This window comes from Falco peregrinus, chromosome 4 (assembly GCF_023634155.1).
Source record: "Falco peregrinus isolate bFalPer1 chromosome 4, bFalPer1.pri, whole genome shotgun sequence".
Taxonomy (NCBI): Eukaryota; Metazoa; Chordata; class Aves; order Falconiformes; family Falconidae; genus Falco; species Falco peregrinus.
The window spans coordinates 32,130,954-32,150,685 of NC_073724.1; the positions used below are offsets into that span (position 1 = coordinate 32,130,954).

At 40.9% G+C, this 19,732-nt stretch overlaps 1 protein-coding gene across 3 annotated transcripts in view; it reads right to left on the reverse strand.

Moving 5' to 3' along the window:
• Positions 1–19,732, reverse strand: part of SMPX (small muscle protein X-linked) — a 44,338-nt gene that overhangs the window by 14,787 nt on the left and 9,819 nt on the right. For all 3 annotated transcript variants that reach the window (XM_027778935.2, XM_027778936.2, XM_027778934.2), the window contains exon 4: positions 16,394–16,547. In XM_027778935.2, the coding sequence (XP_027634736.1) occupies positions 16,407–16,547 (141 nt within the window). In that variant the 3' untranslated portion in view covers positions 16,394–16,406. The remainder of the gene's footprint in view (positions 1–16,393; positions 16,548–19,732) is intronic.

Sequence of the window (19,732 nt, forward strand, 5' to 3'; positions counted from 1 at the left end):
CACAATAAGACACAATTCATGACACAACAACTTTGAGACAAAGGGAGGGATAAGGAAATGACAACTCAGTTATATTTGATATAATAATTAGCAGACTTACAATAGGAACTGCTTGGCTGCTGACACACAGCCATGACTTATTTTTATGCAATAAGATTCTGAGCCATCTCAGGGCAGTATTCTGAAAGCATTTAGCTGGTTAAACATGCAAAACTCCTAGGAGTTAGGCATTTAACATTTTTTGGGGGAAGATGATGAGGTACCTATCTGCATCTTTACAGAGCCCTAAGCATTTTAGAAGTCTGCCCTCTAGTTTCCCTGAAGAGCTACTGTCACGATGCAGTATTTACATATATGTTTTGAATGTGATTTATCTCAGTATAACAATCATTTCCCTATCTTTTCTACCAAAAAAACCCCAAACCAAATCCCTCCCCCCACCAAACCCTAACAACAACCCACCGTGCAAAGAGACTAGATTCACTGTGATACTTTTGGACAATGTTTTGTACTAGAATCATGATATAAGTAGTTGGTAAAACCACAATTTCATTTGAAAACCAATGCTTTGAAAACAAAAGTACCCTTTATTAATGACAAACCCAGTGAACACAAGAAGAGAAATGACTGTCAGAAAAGAGTCTTTTGCACTTTAGCACTTCACTCGGCTGAAGGAGCCGTAGGACATGCTGCTCCTTTATGTTACTATTGAGAAGAGGGTGGGGGTATTAAAAAAAGCACATTTGTTTGGTAGCCAGGGAAACCCAGAAGGGCAGCATCATGGACTACCTGCTTCCACTATTACAGTGAAAGGGAAAAAAATACAGTGGTTTAACTGGCACAGAGCCTTTTTGTACAGATGCACGTAGACACAGAAACTTAGGGACATGATTTAGTGAATGGACTTGACAGTCCTGGGTTAATAGTTGGACTTGATGATCTTAAAGGTCTTTTCCAGCCTAAACGGTTCTATGATTCTGTGCCCTGATGCCTTTGCAGTAAACACAAGAAGCCCTTGGCACTTAAAACCCCAGAAACCCTTGCCTGACACAATGCCTTGTCCCTCCAGCACTTCGACCCAGTGACACGGGTGGGGGGACCAGCTTGCTGTGACCACACTTGTGCTCGCTGCTAAAGACCTAAACTGCAGTTAAAGTGACAAAGAATCATCCCACCTCGCTTCAGAAGCTGCCTAGGGCTAAACCCCAGTGCGGGCTCTGCCAGGGTCTCAGGTTTGTTGAAAGCCTCAGCAAAGGGACGTAGCTCTGTTGGCATTTCAGCTCTTTCAGGATTTTTCAGGGATTTCACTGGCACTCAGGTGCTTTGAAGCTCTGCGAGGCAAATGGCACTGTTCCATGCTGCTCTTCAACTAGAAGAGAGGATGTGCCCAGAGATCCCAGCCAGCTGAGGGGGTCTTTAGTTGTCCTCGCTGAGGTGCAGACTCAGGGGAGGTTCTTCTCCTCAACTGTGAGGCTGGCATGTAGCTGTGTGGCTTGGTGCTCTGGTGCAGGGCAAGGATGGGGTGTGTGGGGATGGTGGGTTGGGACAAGCAAAGTGCTGCTGCTCCTGGAGCAATACCCATCCCTAAGCCCTCTCAGACTGATTTATTAGCTTTTAATGCATTAGCAGCAAGTTCTGTGGTCTTGGAGACACTGAGAAGGGCCTCCTTTCCAAGCAAGAAAACAGAAAACTCAGTTGTCTCTATTTTGGCAGCGATACCCAACTTGTTCATCACGAATTCTGCCTCTTCTGCAACCTTACACAGGCTGTTCTGCAAATAGCCCACATTTGACTATCTGTGCTAGTTACAGTTTCTAAAAATGCTACTTTCTCGTGGTCATACGGCTTCCTCTCAACAGAATTCATAACCTATGAGTGAGTGTTGTTCCATATAAATATAGTGTACATCTTATAGGACAATATCATAGCATGATTGAACCATGATTAATCATGGTACTATTAATCCACCTGTTTTCTTTCAATATAACTCTGGCATGTGCAATAAAAAGAGAGAGCCTGAGACAACAGTCACATCCCTGCAAATATAGTTACAGAAGAGATGGAAGTTGGCTATGGTTTTATTTTCAAAATGCTCAAACCGAGACAGAGAGGTCTCTGTGCACTTTGCAAATACTTCTGAAATGCTCAGCACTTCACAGGAAGCAGACTACATTGAAAAAATACAACAAAGAAAAAGAAGGGTGGTAAGAAAGTGATCGCTAACTGTCAAAGCCCGGCATAGTTGTTCCCTAACCCACATTCTCTGCAGCCTCTTCTGAATATTTAATACCTGTCCTGGATTTCGTGGCGTCCTTGCCATTGAAAAGTGAGAGGTCTTAATCATCTCAGAAAATTTGACAGCCGTCTTGTACATAACCCAGAGGATCTCTTCAGAGATGGATAAGCATGAAGGCAAGACATCATACTCAGGCTGCTAATTTAACTTGACATATAACTGACTGTATTAGAAAACTGTGTATTCTGACATCTGATCCATGCAGGATACGCTTCATTCCTTGCATTATCTTGCTTCTTCAAATCTACTACAGGTAGCATGGTAATTGTCTCTTCTTTGGAGAGCTTACTGTTGAGTCACTTAATATTTCACACATACAGCTACAGTACACATGAAGTTCTTCAACATGAGTAATAGGTAAGTATATATATATGTTTTGTTTATATGGGTTTGGCGTTTATTAAAGCTTCATTTTATGTATGTAAGCCCATTTTTTCCCATGAAATAAATACATTTCTTCAACACATAAATGAAGTCATTACAGCATACTATCTGTACAAGACTTTACTGCTAATACTTGATTTTGCCATCTGTGACAGGCGAGCATTTACAAATGAGGTATTAGGACTGCGTGGAAGATATATGGGAGAACTAAACTTTCCCATGACACCCTGTCTCACAACATAAAATTGGGTTTTTTACTGAACAAACTGAAAAAGAAAAAAATACTGTCTTCCATTGAGAAATAGAAGGAAAAGGTGAATCACCACCCGCTGTTAAAAAACATACATCCAAGAACAATTATTTTTTGGTCTTGAATTTGTGTCATCATGATCTACATTTTCTGTAGAAAAGTTTTCTTTTGCTCAGCTCTGCAGAAAGGCTCTCTTCTGAATGTACATGGAGCAGTTGCTGTTGGAGGACTGGCACAGCTGCATCAGTAGATAGATGGACCTGTATCCTGGATCTGACTGCAGGAAGACAGAGGCCCATTCACTCTTAACCATGAACAATGTGCAATTTGCATATGCAAATTTGGAGTGGGATTTTCAGAAGCATTTAAATTATTTAGGAGCATAGTTCCCACGGAGTGACAATGGAATTGTGCTCCTTAGTACTGAGGGACAGAGTCCCAGAGATTTAGATGCCTGAGGTGCAAATGGGACATAGGCGCTTGACACCAAAACTGCAATCCTCAAAACCATGGGCCAACGGCACCGTAACCTCAAAAGTGCCCACGACCGCCTACAGATACCTGAGCTGTCATAAACCTACTCAGCTGACTACCAGGGAGACATGTAACCCTGAGCAGCACACAGAAACTTGGTGGGTTTCCACAGAGACCTTCCTCCTCGACACCTACCTAATTGCATCAGGCTTCGTACAAAAACACAGCAGCAGCTACCCTGGTTTCTTTTAAAGCACAGCTTGAGGAAACTTGCTATACAAATTAGCCTTTAGACAAAGTACACGGCACTCCACCGGCTAAGGCACACGGAAGCAGGTTTCCCTACTGCCAGCCGAGCTCCACATTGCTAAGCTGCTGTCAGGCTCACTTGTTTACAGATTAATTTTAATTCATTTTTGCATAGCAGCCTAGCTTTAGCTCAAAGTCTAGAAAGGGTGCCCCCTGCCAAGGTAGTCTGCAGTCTCCAGGGAGGCAAAAAAATGTGGATTTTAATCCTTTTGAGGAGAAGAAGGAATTGACCTGCTTTATTCATGCATCCTCGCTGGGTATGTGTGATAATCGCTGAGCCAAGGCAGAGGGGAGGGGCCACCAGCACATTCATCCTCTTGCATGTTTTCAAATTGTTCTTGCCTTTAAAAAAAGTACTCAAGTGTGAATGTGGAGGAGATGGTTCAGATTTTAAATCCAGTGTGCGGGGAAATGGCTCCTGGCTCTACTCAGGACGTTGCTTAAGGCCCAGAGAAGACAATCTGATTGTTTTCATTTTTTTCCATTCACTGTTTCTAAACAGCTCTCCGGAGAAGCTTCACAATGCTGCTTGCAGAAGTGGCTCAAGGTTTCTTAACAGCATATGCAGAGCTACCCTCTTGAGACGGTAGAAGGGCAGGCCTCTGTGGGGCAGAGGGTTTCTGAAGGGACCTGTGTGATCAGAGACACTCGTGACTATGGGTGAGACAGGGGTCTCCACCTCCTTTTCTTCCCTCTGTAACCTTGTACAACTCCTTATAGCCAGTTTCCTCTTAAGAGCAACCAGAACTTGTCCCTGACCAATGTTACTGCACCCTGGCAGAGGAAGACTTTCATCCAGCCCTTGGGACACAGCAATCAAGGCAGAAGGTGGTGCCATAGGCTCTGGGCCATCTATTAACCACTCATGTCTGCCTGCCCCCAGGGTCTGAGGCACTTCAGCATCCCTCTTTAATGGTGAAGGCAGCCAGCCAGTAGGTGTTTAACAGAAGCTAGAGTCCAGGCAGCTGTATCCACTGGCAGACCACACAAGAGGATCTCCTCCATGGTAATGAGAGACGTAGGGATACACACAGCATGTAGTGCCTCTCTGGGGCAAATGAGTACATGGTGGTGCAATGTGTTGTGCTGCCATCTTCCGCAGCTACCAAAAACAGCTGCCTGCATCATTCCACCCAAAATTTATCCAATCCCCGTGCTGTTAATAAAATCCCAGACACCAGTGAGGGACATCAAGGAACGTTCCATTGGCTTAAGGCACTCTAATGCCATTGCACATGGTTTTCATACCACAGGCTTGCCTTGATGGAAATGGTTAGATGCCACAACTCTCACTGCAGGTGGGGTCCCAGGGACTTCACTTTGTTGAAGGATGGTCAATCTTTAGCTCAAAAGTGAGGCCTTTAGCCTCAAATCAGCACAAGCTTCTCTGGGAGCCACTCTCCAGTCACCTCTATGGTGTCTGTTAAAGTAGGGCACTAAAGAAGTTGGAGTTAATTGCTCTATTTCTCATCCTGCCTTAGGGAAACAGATTAATTTCAACCAATCTGCAAACAACTTCACACTTGGACATGTGACCAAGCTGCTCCATGACCCAGCAAGCTACCACTTCTCAGCTGAGCTGTGGTGTTTGGCCATGTTCAACCTCTTATCCTCTACACATACAAAGCACAGCATGAACATCTTGACTAAGGTTTCTACTGGTTTGTCAAAGACTATAGAGGACAGAGACAGTGGGTTGTTTGAAAGTGATAATGTGCAGCTGTGGCCTTGCTTTGATGATGCGCAGCTGTGATCCTGCAGCAAAGAGTTAAACAGCTTTGAGGGAGTATGAGAAGAAACCCAGATGAAACAGAAACGAAGGAGGAATGTGGTCTCACCTCTAGAAGATAAGGAAACAGCATGAACAGCAGATAGCCTACAGGGAACAGCAGCTGGGCGTGTGGATGGTGGAGTCTGACCAATAATAAAGCTTTTAGCAGTGTGTGTAGAGTATAAACTTATAAAAGCTGTAACTAACTAACAATAAAAGTCTTTGCTTCACCATCCTTGCAAAGTCCACGCCTCATACGCCACAAAAGACTTTGGAGCATGCACATGCTCAACAGTGGCTCAGATGTTGTTTACTAATGTGTTAAACTGCAGTAACTTAACAGATAACACTTAGCTGCTCCTTAAATAAGCAGAACTGGTTTGCCCCAATAGTAATTGTTCAAACATATAATAGCAGATCTATGGCATGGCAGATGCCATGCCAAACTTAAGAATAAAAATAAGAAAAGCATATAAAGACTGGAAAGGACTGCAATGGTACCTCGTTCCCTCATTTGGTACTTTTCATTCATGAAGGACTTAAACCAAAAGAAAAGAAAAAAGGTACATGTGAGATACACCCATCTGAATTCACTTTACTTTCAGTAAAATAGACTGAAAAACTGAAAATATGCCTCGTCTTCACAGAGAGAGCTCTTCTTGTCTTGAGAACAAAAAGGGAGAAAGATTACTCTTTTTTCCAAAATAAATGTTTTCATTCAAACCCTGAAAAGATAGATCAACTGTCTTCAGACAAAACCACAAAACCAAGGAAACTGAAAAATTCAAAAGTAAAAGCTCTGAGATCCTTAATTAAATGCTTAATTAAGGTGTCATATCCTTAATTAATTACAGGAGAGAACATACTCTATCCTGGTCTCTGACAGTCTTTGGGAAGGATACTGCACTCAAGAAGAAGCTTGATTTGCAAACACAGAAACAGCTGGAGGTTTGCTTTTCCCTGTGTTCTGTCTACTTCAGCTCAAATGTTTGATTTCAGCTCTTTGGATTTGTATTTTCTTCCATTTCAGTACACACTTTGTGTTGGTTTTATCTTATTTATAAAGGCAGCACCTTTCAAAGCCTTGAAATAACACCGTGTATTTATTGTCATCATCTTTCCCTCAGAGCAGGAGCAGTTTGGCTTTGGGGGAAGTTTTTTGTTCTTTGAGGTTCCCTCAGTAAAAGCAATTTTGCCAGTCCTGCTCTCTCCTTGTGCACTCATATCGCTGCTACCACTGCTGTTAAAATACACTAGCACGGCAGCAGACATGGGCCAGTTAGCCTGCTTCTCCAGTGGTTCATTTGCTAGAAAGCAGGGCAAGTGTGGCCATTGCCCTCTTCTTCCCTAAGTGCATTCATGTCTGCAGCTATTGTTTGCTCCGAGATTACATTTTTGTGCTGTGAAAGGCTCTGTAAGGCCGTGGCAGGAGTAACAGCAATTTTAAGACGAGGTTCGCTCCAAGGCAACAAACAAGAACAAAGACCCAGGAGAGCTAAAAGCTGAAGGACTCAATTTATTTTTTTATCAGTTGAATAACTGAATTATTAAATTAAAAGCAGTATTACGGCAACTTAACCAAAGTGGGGGAGTGAGTTCCAAACACCAAGTCTGAGGGGTTTATTCTGCTTTTATTGAATCCATGTCTGTACATGGAGCTCAGCCATTTGGGGTCAGAAAGAAATACAGCCATACTAATGCAACCACTAAATGGAGGGAGAGAAAATCAGACTTTATACTTGTTCCCCAGTTCAAGTAAAGGTTAGTTCAGCTGAGTTCCCTTTCAACTAGCTACAACCTGCAGCATAGCAAATGTGAAAAATTAAGTATGACCAACACTGAGAGTAAAACCAGTACATATTCCTGTAGGAAATGCTAATTTCTGCTGTGGACTTCGTTCTCTTAGTGCATGGAAATACAGTGTACTTGAGACTGCTGCTGTAAGTCAAAGGGGGATTAGGAGGTTAAAAGGCAGCAGATAGGGGCAGCAAAAACCAATAATATCTGCAGCACAATATTTCCACAGTAGTGTTGCTGACTGGGCAACGGATGCTGGGATCACTGTAATGGTGAGCTCTGCCTATATACGATGTTCTACCTATATACAGTGGGCTCTATTATATGATACTACTCATTCTCAGAAGGAGTTTGCAAACAAGTGTGAAATAGAGGTAGCCTTGGCACTAAAAAGAACTACATTTTTCAAAACAAGACACACAAGGAGCAAGCTGGTAGCTGAAACATGTGTAATCCTAAGTACAGAGAAGGGCTCATGACACTTGTAGATGTCCTGCTCCTAAACAGGGATCACAAGGCTCATGCAATATTGAGCCATCTCTGCAAGAGATGACAAACTACAGTGACGCAGTAATTTATGCAGTTCTTGAGCACCAGGCTGTGAAAACATAATTAGGTAGTCTTTTATCAAATGAAATGAATAAAAACTATAAAACAAAATGATGAGGCACTAAATTTAGAAGAAAATTCATTTGATTATCACATCAGAGCTGTGATATTTCAGATCATACTGTCAGCTTAATTGGCTACAATTTATGTAGATTTGATAAAACTATCTGAGCTGTTAATAATGTAGGAAGTTGCACTTCATGTATTCAAAAGCAGTTAGCCTTTTTACTCTGATCTAGGCACTTGAAAACCTTTGTGCTGAATACATTTTGAACTGTGTAAGGTTAGAGAGACTGGATTTGCTTACTATTTTGGGTTTCTGATGATGCCTGTCATTACAGTGTCCGAGTGCTCCAGGTATAGCTAATGCTGGCGGGACAGTTCCCAGGTACAGAGAAACACCATTGCTCTCATCTCACTTACAGCTCTTTAACAGTGGTCAGTATGATCTACTTCCCACTCTCCAGTTTCTAATGCCCATGGTTCCCTGGTTACAATTAGTTCTGCATGGGTTTATATGTGTGTGTCTGGGGGTATAAGCATCATTTAAGTCACAGGATCTGTCCACATAGCAAACAGCTGAAGTTTTAGGGATTCCTGCTACCCTGTTCTGAGATTTCCAAGAGGAATGCATTCCAGTGGTACTTATTGTTTAACATTGCAGTTCATTCATGCTACCTCTTAATAAATATAGCAGAGATAAGCCTGCTGACTGTAACACATCTTCACACTTCACTGAATTCTCCATGCCTGGTATCTTCAGGAGACCTCCTTTCAGCCTTTCTGAGCTTCTTTTGAGGGATGTCACCCCAGAAATTGCCTCTAACTCAGGGAATTGACTTAGTTTAGTTCTTACAAAAAATCTGTCATGAACAGCACTGATGGAAGCACAGGGTTTTTTCTGTAGAAATGAGTTTGACAAAATTTCAGGACCAAGTAATCAACAGAGTAATTGCAGGAAAGCAGTTCTCAAAAAGCAATGACTTTTTATTTATTTTTTTTTAAAAGGGAATTTTCAGCTTTCAAACAAAATATTTGGAACTTTCTCCTAGAAACAGACAGTTCTCACTCGAGAACAAAGCAGATTTGTTGGACTACATTGCTAGCGTGGGAATGCCTTTAAAGGCATTAACATTTCAAAGCGAGAGGCTCAGTGAAGCAATTTCTTCTATGAGTGGAGGTCTGTTCATCCTTACATGTCTGCAGACTCCCTTGAGTATGGTGAAGATAGAGGAGTAAATAACATGCTCAGGTTCTAAAAATTCTTTGAGATATTATTTTGTGCTTGTCTCTTCCAGTAATAAAAATGCTCTGCTTGAAGACACAGTTTGGAATTTAAAGACTTTTTTTTGCATATTTTATGTTTTGAAAAAAATACAAGTATCCATTCTTGTAGTTTACTTCAGAGAAAAATGTTTTCTGATTTTTCAGTGTTTGTTTTGAAGCTATTAGTTTTCAAAACCACAAAACACAATGTTTTCCTAACTAGTTTATGTAGAAGCATTTGTTGCTTGTAAGAATATGCCCTGCCCTTTACTTGGTAAAATCAGCCTCCTAACACATATCTTCAGACTTTCTTAGGCATCTAGAAAGCAGAGCCTCCCCAGTCAGTTTTCCTCCTCACTTCCACCATTCAACAAAAGAATGAGAAGAAAAGCTCTCCTCGACTTGCCAAGGCCTGAGGAATGACATGCTGGGGCCTTACCACAGCATTTCATCAGTGGTAGAGAAGAGATTCTCAGTTTGTGATGGACAGCATGGACAGCTGCAGGCCACGTTAGAGGTGATGAACTAAAATTTACTTCTGAACACAGAAACTCTGGGAAACAAAACATGAATATTTTTTCTTTACTTGAGGAGATAACAAGATTCCAAAGGTTCCTCTGATATTAAATTATGTCCTGAAGATTCTAGTTTTCTCTTTGAAAAGAAATTTCTAGCTCTTCTGTTCTAAAATCTGAAAGCATGACATAAGAAGATTCAAAAAACCTGGAAGGCAAACCAAAAGAATCTTAAACATGCTGTTAAAAAGTTCTAAAAGTCCTTAACTACCTAGTTTCTTAGGACAATTTTACAAACAGAAGCGACATCGCAAAATTGATGGCTAGCCATGAACACCCCAAGTGCTGCTAATCTGGAAGCTCTGAACCAAAGACAGCAGGATGGCAGGAAACCAAGGACGGAAAAACACCAGAAGTGCTTTGAAATTAACGCAGGCCAAATAGTGAGTGGGTCTAGGGATGGCCCATCATGGGCACCACTGAAAAGAGCCTGGCTCTGTCCTCTTTGCACCCTCCCTTTGGGTATGTATATACATTGATGAGATCCCCCCTGAGCCTCCTCAGACTTTGGCAGAAGAGTGCTGCAGAAATTCTTGCAGCACATCTTCCTTCTTCACCCCATTGTTCCCCATCCAGCTAAGGAGACCTAAGCTCCTGATGTATCTTGGCACCCTCTGGACACAGAATTGCCTTCTCTCACACAAGGGCTGGCTACCTGGGCTTAATCAAATTAACATGTTTTCTTAAAACTGTGTTCACAGCATGAAAGAGTTCCTCTATTAGCAAAGCACTGGCTGTGTTTCTGGGAGAAAGTGGCAGTAACTTTGCTTGTGACTGTACAGCAGTTTAGCTGTATCCTTCTGGTCCATGTGAGCATAGGAGTAAGACACAATCATTGATCTGTGTGTCAGAGCAGTGACACTAGGCTACTGTTAACTGAGATGTGGCTTAAGAGCAGTTTATAGCATGAAACTCTAACTAAAAGCTGCAATACTCAGTGGACAAAGTTATAATGTATATTTTTAGCCCAGGGTAATTGACTTTTTTTGTAAATAATTAATAGCAACATCAAGGAACATCTTTAAGTGTGGATATAAGACCTCTGTTCCCCAAGGGACTACTTTTCTTTTTTCCCCTTCCTCTCTCTTTCTTCCCCAAGCAATGCCAATCTCAGAGGCTGCTCTGCTGACAAGATCCCTCATTTTGTGCAGGACAGCATTCCCAAGATGCTATAGTGGAGGTAATGCTGCAAGTAATGCAAAGGCTAATATGCCCTGGGAAACTTTTGCTAGCTGTTTATTCTTCTGCCCTAAAAGTACAACTCCCTTGTTTCTGTAACCCGACAACAGAACTACCCCCTGCAGTTAAACCATCCTCCCCAGTAGAGTTCCAGGTAAAGATGACAGTTTATCTACAAGTACCAGCTGCATGGTTTCTCACACCTTGAGAAACCATCTCATAACCATTGTAATGGGGATCCTGAGAAGCCCTTTCTCCAAACACGACCAGAACACAATGCCAGGAGTGCTGCCCATATGTCCACAACAGACTTTTTTGTAACATCAAGGCAGTAAACTTTTTCCCTTTTGAGAAGTTCCTTCAGTAACTATGAAAGTCTCCTTCAAAAGGAAAAGACTAGACCACTCTAGCTGAAGGTTTAGGTCCTTTAAAACCAAATTCTAGCATTTAGACTCCATGGTCCTTCACAGTGCATTGTAAAAAGTCTTGTCACACACACACACGCACAACACACGTGCACACACACACATACACATCACTGACTCACCCTTCCACTCACCCCACTTCAGGACACAAGACATGAAGTGGTACAGAATGAAGAACGAACCTAAGTTGCAGCTGTAACTGGCTGCATATTCTCAGGTGAAATATATTCTCAGGTGAAATGCCAGTTTGTGCTCAGGCCCATTTTTAGGTACAATCACCATGCTAGTCATGACATGAGGTATCACAACAATCAGCAGTAAATCCCATCCACAGCAGGCTGCATTTGTCACAAATTAAATGCTTCCTACCATTATTTATTCAATAGGACATATATTTAGCTGATTAGTGTGTGCTATTTTGTTACTATTTTGTTTTGCATGTGTTTTGCTCTTGTGCATGTAGAAATGTGCATGTGCCAAGGGAGCAGCAAAAAAAGAACTGTAGAAGGAGAAAACAAAAAAAAAAATCACAGTTCACATTGTATATTAAAACTAGCTGCAGAAAACACATCATCTACAGGTCTGTGGAAGAAAAAAAATCTTTATGATGAAGAAGAGTATGCTAATTAGTTAATTATAGAAGATGGACCAGCAGCAGGGGATGACTACAGGAATATCTTAACTACTAAGCACTTTATGACCTTCAGTGGATCCAGCTTCATGATATCTTGCTAATTACATCCCTCCCACAAACTGTTAGACTCACAACTATGATCTTAGCAAGTCTGTTCCTGGTTAGTAATTTGGTGAAAGAGCATGACCAGAGATATTTAATAGAAGCTACTCTGAAGTGCAAATCATGTAGGAATGAGTTAGTAAATAACGAACCAACCCACTGTTTTGCAGGCTCCTTATTTTTGCTGATGAGGTTGCACTCTGTAAAGCTGAGCAAGAAAACATGGATCAAAATTAAAACAGAATCGATCATGTTGACTTGCAATTTACTGAAACCATGTGATGAATAAATGACAATACTAGGAAGAAGTGTTAGAAATAACTGTTGTAGTTATAAAACCTTTGGCATTTTTGATGTATTTATATATCTTTTTAATATTTTTATTATATAATATTATAGGATCACAGCGAAATGGAAATTATCCAGAGAATTTGGAGCTATTCTATCAGTTTCAGTGGGTATTTCCTACAGTACCACAAGAAATATAAATACTATCAAAGGGAAATTTCTCAGCAGTGAATATCTGAATTGATATGAAATGAAAAATAAAAAGAGAATTAATTTCAACTGTGAAAACCAAAGAACACCCTCATTTATCAGTATGCACAGGCATATTCCATTGGCTAGTCAGTTTACCATTCTTTAGAGAGCATTACTTCCAAAAGATGATCAGTAACCCCTTCTTGGAGATGAAGCAAATTATCAGGAAGAGGTACGCATGGATTTCTTGCAAATAAAGATAATCTTCACTGACTTGGCATGGTCAGTCATAAAACTATTCGCTGACTATATCACATTTTAGACAAGGGTGCAGGTCATGCTTAATATAACTGAACTGATGAATGTCCTCTGTAGGAACAATCCTTAGATTTAGTACCCTTCAAGACTGCTGGGTGTGGAAAGTAATTGATTTACATCCCAATTTTATCTAGAATTTATGCACATGATTAATTCTGCACCGCAACCAAACCCAAACTCCTAGTCTCCAGTGAGTAGCATGCTTGCAACCCCGCTAGAAACTAAGTTTTTGAATATGATCTGTGACTTTACTATCCAAAATCTAGAAATCTCTGTCATTGTTAGAACCTGATGACCCATACAACATCAAAAGGTTTGAGACAGAAATTACTTCATAATGACCTCAGAGCCTTCAAGATGACCTTTACTTTGGTGACCTTTCTGTAGAAATATTTTATTTAGGATGAACCTCTGTGCACACCCTAATGTTTCTGTCAGACTCTTTGTAAGTGATTTAAATGTTGAAAATAGCCATCATCTGAGAACAAATATGGGGTTAAATGTATGTCTAAATATCTGTTACAGAGAAAAGCGTCTTTCAAGCCTCATATTAAAAATTCATATTTCTCTGGGCACTGCTTTAGTGTGATGACTACAATGTTACATTTTACAAAATGTTAATTTTCCTTTTCCCAAATTTTCTGAAGATAAAGACTACATTGTTTCTTTAAAATAACAGGAACATTATGACACAGCAGGGTAAAAGCAAGAAATAACTAAACACTTTTTCCTTCTAAATGGCATATTTATGCTGTACATAAAAAATAAGTTAATGTTGCAGTGTGTATTGGGGCAATTCATTCAGATTATATGCCATTTCTTTTGAGATTCCTGGTCCATAGCACTCCTGCATTCCCAGAACCCTTTTGCACTGCTTTCTGTTTTCTTTTGTTCTTCATTTATGTTTCTGTGGAGTAAATTCCAGATGACGTTCTTCTCTTCAGCTCCTCTGCCTCTCTTCATGATAAAAAGGAATTCTGTCAATAGGTAAAACTGGCGATTCAGGTGACTACTATGTGACACAAATATCTTTTTCTTACTGTAGCTGGGGGCGGGGGGGGTTGGATTGAAACTTCTCTGTGGATCTGAATTTTCACTGTAACTGCCTGATGCAGCTTTACTGACTAGACTTTTCAAAAGAAATCAGAGGATAACTTTACGGACAGAAATTATCATTAATCTCAGAATGTAGAAAAACAGAGACTTATGGGCCTTGTTTAAAATCAGACGGAAATTATTCTGAAATCTACACTGAAGAGCTGAATATTTCCTTTGAAATAAAATAATCATAGAATTATAGAATGGTTTGGGCTGGAAGGGACCTAGTCCAAACCCCCTGCAATGAGCAGGGACATCTTCAACTAGACCAGGTTGCTCAGAGCCCCATCCAACCTGACCTCGAATGTTTCCAGGGACTGGGCATCTACCACCTCTCTGGGCAGCCTGCTCCGGTGTTTCACCACCCTCATCGTAAAAAATTTCTTCCTTACATCTAGTCTGAATCTGCCTTCCTTTAATTTAAAACACTTACTGCTTGTCCTGTTGCTATAGGCCCTACTAAAAAGTCTGTCCCCATCTTTCTTACAAGCCCCCTTTAGGTACTGAAAGGCTGCTATAAGGTCTCTCTGGAGCCTTCTCTTCTCCAGGCTGAACAGCCCAACTCCCTCAGCCTTTCCTCACAGGAGAGGGGTTCCACCCCTCTGATCATGTTTTTGGCCTCCTCTGGACCTGTTCTAACAGGTCCACGTCATTCCTGTGCTGAGGACCCCAGAGCAGAACACAGCACTCCAGGTGGGGTCTCACCAGAGTGGAGCAGACAGGGAGAATCATCCCCCTTGACCTGCTTGCTGGCCACGCTGCTTCTGATGCAGCCTAGGATACAGTTGGCATTTGGGGCTGCAAGCACACACTGCTGGCTCAGGTCTGATTTATCACCCACCAGTACCCCCAAGTCCTTCTCCACAGGGGCTATTCTTGTCACCATGTACTGTTCATTTCAGTATAATGGACAATTACCACCAAACAGTAGTTGTGCAACATTATATTGTTAAGGGAAGGTTAATCAATAATGCCAAGAAGGAACTAAACCAAAAGATCATCTTGTGAAGCTGGATCTGAAACCAAACTTGCCAAAAATTGAACTGTGTTTAAGTCCATGTAGGGAAAGGTAACTGAGGTTCAATTCTCGGTCAACTGTAACTAGAGGGTCGACTATTGTTTGAGACCCCTAGAAGTTTTCTTAAATACCTGTAAGGAGCATGCACGATGCTTAATTAACATAGTAACACATATTCTTAGGAAATGAATGAACGTATGACTCTTCCAAGAAATTTAATGCATAAACATACGTATGGTCTACATAATCTTGCCTAAATGTAACATACAGCAGGCACAATAGATGGAATGATCCCCTGTGCATCCAGCGCTGCAATAAAGGAATGCCTGCTTCTTAATACTACTTTGGTGTTAAGGAGTTTTCTTACTCCGAATTTCAGTGACACTCTCAACCCCTTCATCACAGCCTGTAGTGATACCAGGGGTTGCCCCAGCCCAGGTGCAGGACATTGCACTTGGCCTTGTTGAACCTCATGAGGTTCACATGGGCCCACTTCTTGAGCTTGTCCAGGTCCCTCTGGATGGCATCCCTTCTCAGGCATGTCAACGGCACCACTCAGCTTGGTGTTGTCTGCAAACTTGCTGAGGTCCCACTGTCTGTGTCATTGATGAAGATACAGTACTGGTCCCAGTACAGACCCCCAGGGGACACCACTTGTCACTGATCTCCATCTGGACACTGAGCAAAACAAGATTAAGTATGAGTTGTGGGGCTCGTCATAGACCAGTGGCTCAACCCTTAGGTGTCTGGTATTGTCTGCAGTGCCTGAGGGTCACTGCCTGGTCTCCAGCTGCCACTCCAGAGAAGCACAGATCTCTCCAAGGTCCTATACCATATTTCAGAGCCCCGCATAGATATACAGCAAGTCCCTGGGTGCCACAAGTGGCATTGGTACATTTCTGTTATCACATACACGGAGCCATTAGCATGTCAGTTTTGAATTACAGAAATAAAGTTATATCAAATATCTAATGTTCCAAAGGAGATTTTTAAAAACACTGACCTACTTGTCCATCACTGCAATAAATTTATTTGCATTGTAAAACATTTATTTGTAGTTAGAGTGTAAAAATACGAGTCCTATATTCTGTAAAGCTGGAACTTGTGCTTGCAAAGCAAGAAGCTGGTATTTGTAAACTGGCTTCAATATTCCTAACAGCTGAACACACTTATTGTTAGGTCTGTTGATGGGTGCCACATATCATCAGATACACTCTCCTATATGCTCCACACTTGAAATAACAGAATTCCAAGGATTATGACATTTTCTTTTTATATTTTGTCTTTGAAATATGGGGTGTAATTCCAGGTCCCCTGAAGTAATTAAAAAGGCATCTTTTGACACTAAGAGGTTCCTAGATCTGCCTGTTTCTCCTCAAGCCATGCAAAGCACCTCTCTTTTACTCACCTGCTTGTTCCAGCTACTGTTCAGCTTTTGGGACAAATTTTAGCTCACTCTTTACGTTCTGGATCTCTGACAAGTTGACAGCAGGACCTGGAAGTTTCTTAGCCCCTGGGAGATGTTTCTTGTCTTTCTCCTCCTCTGTCGAAGCAGGAACACTCTGCACAAAAGGATACCAGTGACCTTATTACTACAGTAGCAATATCTCAAGCATGAGCATAGGTCAGTTATTTGAGAAACAGGAAAGGATGCTTTTATGCTAAATGCAGTCCTAATGGAAATGGGTGGGAGGGCAGGAAGAGATAGGTTATTTTGTTGGTTGTTGTATAAAATGTCTAAAAACATACTGAAAAAAAAATTAGAAGGTGCTCAGTGTCGAGGAATGTGGATATTTTGCTAATTGAGTAAGAATTTACAGTGCCAGACCATTAGCAGAAAATCAACTGGGTGAAGCATTTAAAGAAACTCCCAGTTCCTTTGTATTCTAGGGGGAAAAAGCAGAAGAACCACTTTAATCATCTAATTTCTTTCAGAGTCTCACAGTTGCGAGTCATCTTGTGCAGGTCTGGAGAAGAGCTATGATAATAGGTTATGGACCCCAAAAGCTCCAACCAAGCTCAGTTTGAGTTGATGTTTAATTTTTCTTAACCTCAGTTGCAAGACCAGAAGGGTTTCTGTCTTTTTATGTTTGAATTAAGGTAGTGCCTCACAGCTATTTTGCGGACACTGTAAATAATTTCACAATGAAATTATTTCTTCTTTTTTACTTACTCTGTGAATGTCCTCTTCAGATAGGCTTTTCTGAGTTAGTTCAGTATTTAGATTTTTTTAGCCACCCTTTCAGGAAAGGTGTATTGATTGTGAACAATCAGTTTTTAATATTTGACTTTATTTTTAAAATTCTAAAGTTATCTGTCAAATATTGGTCAGTAAACCCCTCTTTTTTCTGTTGACTAGTGGACTACATGCTAATCAGGAAGAAGATTTTTGCAATGCCAAGTAACAAAAAACAAGGAATTTTAGAAAAATGACAGTTTTCTTCCTATCTGTTTTTTAAGAACTTTGTAGAGATCACCGTATATAAGAAAAATGAAACATCAAATTGTATTGCTTGGTTTAGTAAACTTGTATTATCTTTTCTCACCTTTTAGGTAATACACTATTTGTTAATACCTGGTAATACTAATTAATAGCATTATACTATTGTTTCTCTTTGGTCATTTAAAATCCCTGCCAGCAATCCAACCCCAGCTACTATATATACTGTTTAATGTCTAGCTTTATGATCTAACATCCTAAAACAGTAGTAAAGCAGAGCAGGAGAATAAATGATACAGAAGGTGTTTGGAACGATGCACAAAACAAAATTAGTAGTCAAAGATGCCATGAGCTTGTATTGTTTGCTTCAACAGTTTTCCTGCACAGCTAGCTAATCTGAACAATCAGGAAAAATTACCATTCCCCCAACCCCTTAGTTCTTATCAGTACATAGCAGATTCGGTGTTAAAAGTACCACTGCAAGTCATCTACAATACCATTCCTCTCATAGTACGAATGGTGCAAACTTTGACCATGTTTTGGAGACTGCGCACCATAAATTGATGTCAGCTTTCCCTTCTAATCTCAGGTGTGTGCTATTTATGACTGCACCCCTCCCTATATCACCCACTCTGTGTGCAGTGCACAGCTGGGATCAGACCTTGGCCTTCAGTTTTATTGAAGAGAGTCTGAAGGATGACTTAGATATATGACAAGAGTTAACAAATACATGCATGGAAATGCTCTGACTGAAGAAGAGTTATTTTCTGAAATTTCCACCCCCTATTTCTTTTCATGTTAACATGTCCGCTTTTTTGACCTTCAAAAATACACATTCCCATCTGACTCCACCATCCTTTTGAGTAACACCTGTATTTCCCTCATCTCCTTTGCCAAGGTCTCAAAATATAGTGAAAAATGCTAAGCAGCGTTAGCAAAAGTTTTGTGGGTTGTTTTTTTTTTTTACAAATACAAAAGTATTTGTCCAAAGCTGCTCTGAAGAATCACAAGCTGTATTAAAAAGACGAGAAAACTGAAAAAACAAGTCCACTGGTAGCATTTTTATTCTATTCCTATTACAAGATCTGTTTCCGCATCTTTACTCCCATAGGTTTGGTTGCATATTGGCTATAAAGCCCGGGCCAAGAACTTTCATTCCATTACATCTGTCTCATATATAGTATTCACGTAGCTGAGAAGCAAAGCAATATTCAATTACGCAACCAAATCTAATTATCAGTACTAGTAATTTATTTTATTTCTCAAACACTACCAAATTCACACATGCTGTATTAGTTTCTGCTTAATAACATGCATTCCTTCACCAGTTTAATTACTGCAGAGAGAATAGGCTTTGATTTCTTTCCAGGGGGAGGAAGCCACAATATCTGTTCAAGGTCACGTTGTATGCTTGGGTTTGTTTTTTTACAAAATCTTCTTAAGAAGAGTTAAGTCAGCCTGGGTTTGATTTGTTCAGGAAAGTTCTTTGTAAAAAGAGCACTATTTGTATTAAGTATGTCGAAATTCAGGAAAAAAAAAATCTGCTTTAGACAGAAAAGAAAGAATTAGCTCTCACACAACTAAAGTTGACCATTTTAAGTGCCTGTCCCAGGGCAGAAGGAGCTGATGATTTGTCCAAAACTAATCTGGCTGCTTCTTGTTTGGAGCTGAGTCACCAGCAGTGCCACCGCGTGCCTGGAACGAGGTGGCTGTCCGCTCCCTCCTGCCCACCACAGCTCTGCTCTGCCTGAGGGGAAGGCTCCCCCCAGCCATGGCAGCTTTGCTTCGGCCCCATGGCAGCAAGTCCACCCGGCCGAGTCCTGCCAGAGGCAGACCGGCAGTATGGGGTCGAGCCAAGACCTTCCTGCCCTTGGCTCTGAGCAGCATTGGCGGTCTGGCCCGGCAGGACCAGATCTCAGTTGGGATTTATAAAACCAAAATAAGGCAACAGGCCGGGAAGCCATAAGCATCCATCTTTACTTGAGTTTTTTTCTTGTTTGGAGTATCTACCACTACCTTCTCCTCCACCGTTAGTTTTAGTTCTTACTTATTATAAAAGTTCATGGTAAATAAGTTGCTTTATTATAATCCAAAAATATGATATCTGGGTTTAATCACAACCTTTGCGACCAATGTTGGTTATAGTATAAATTGAATCTTCTATTCAAAACTCAGTGTTAAAAACTCTCTGTAAAATATAAGCATGAAAACACAGAATTCAATCTAAAATGGAGTATTTTTACTACTATGCAGGTAAATGGGTTCACAATTTCTGGTTTTAATTTGCAAGTGTCTTCACATTCAATT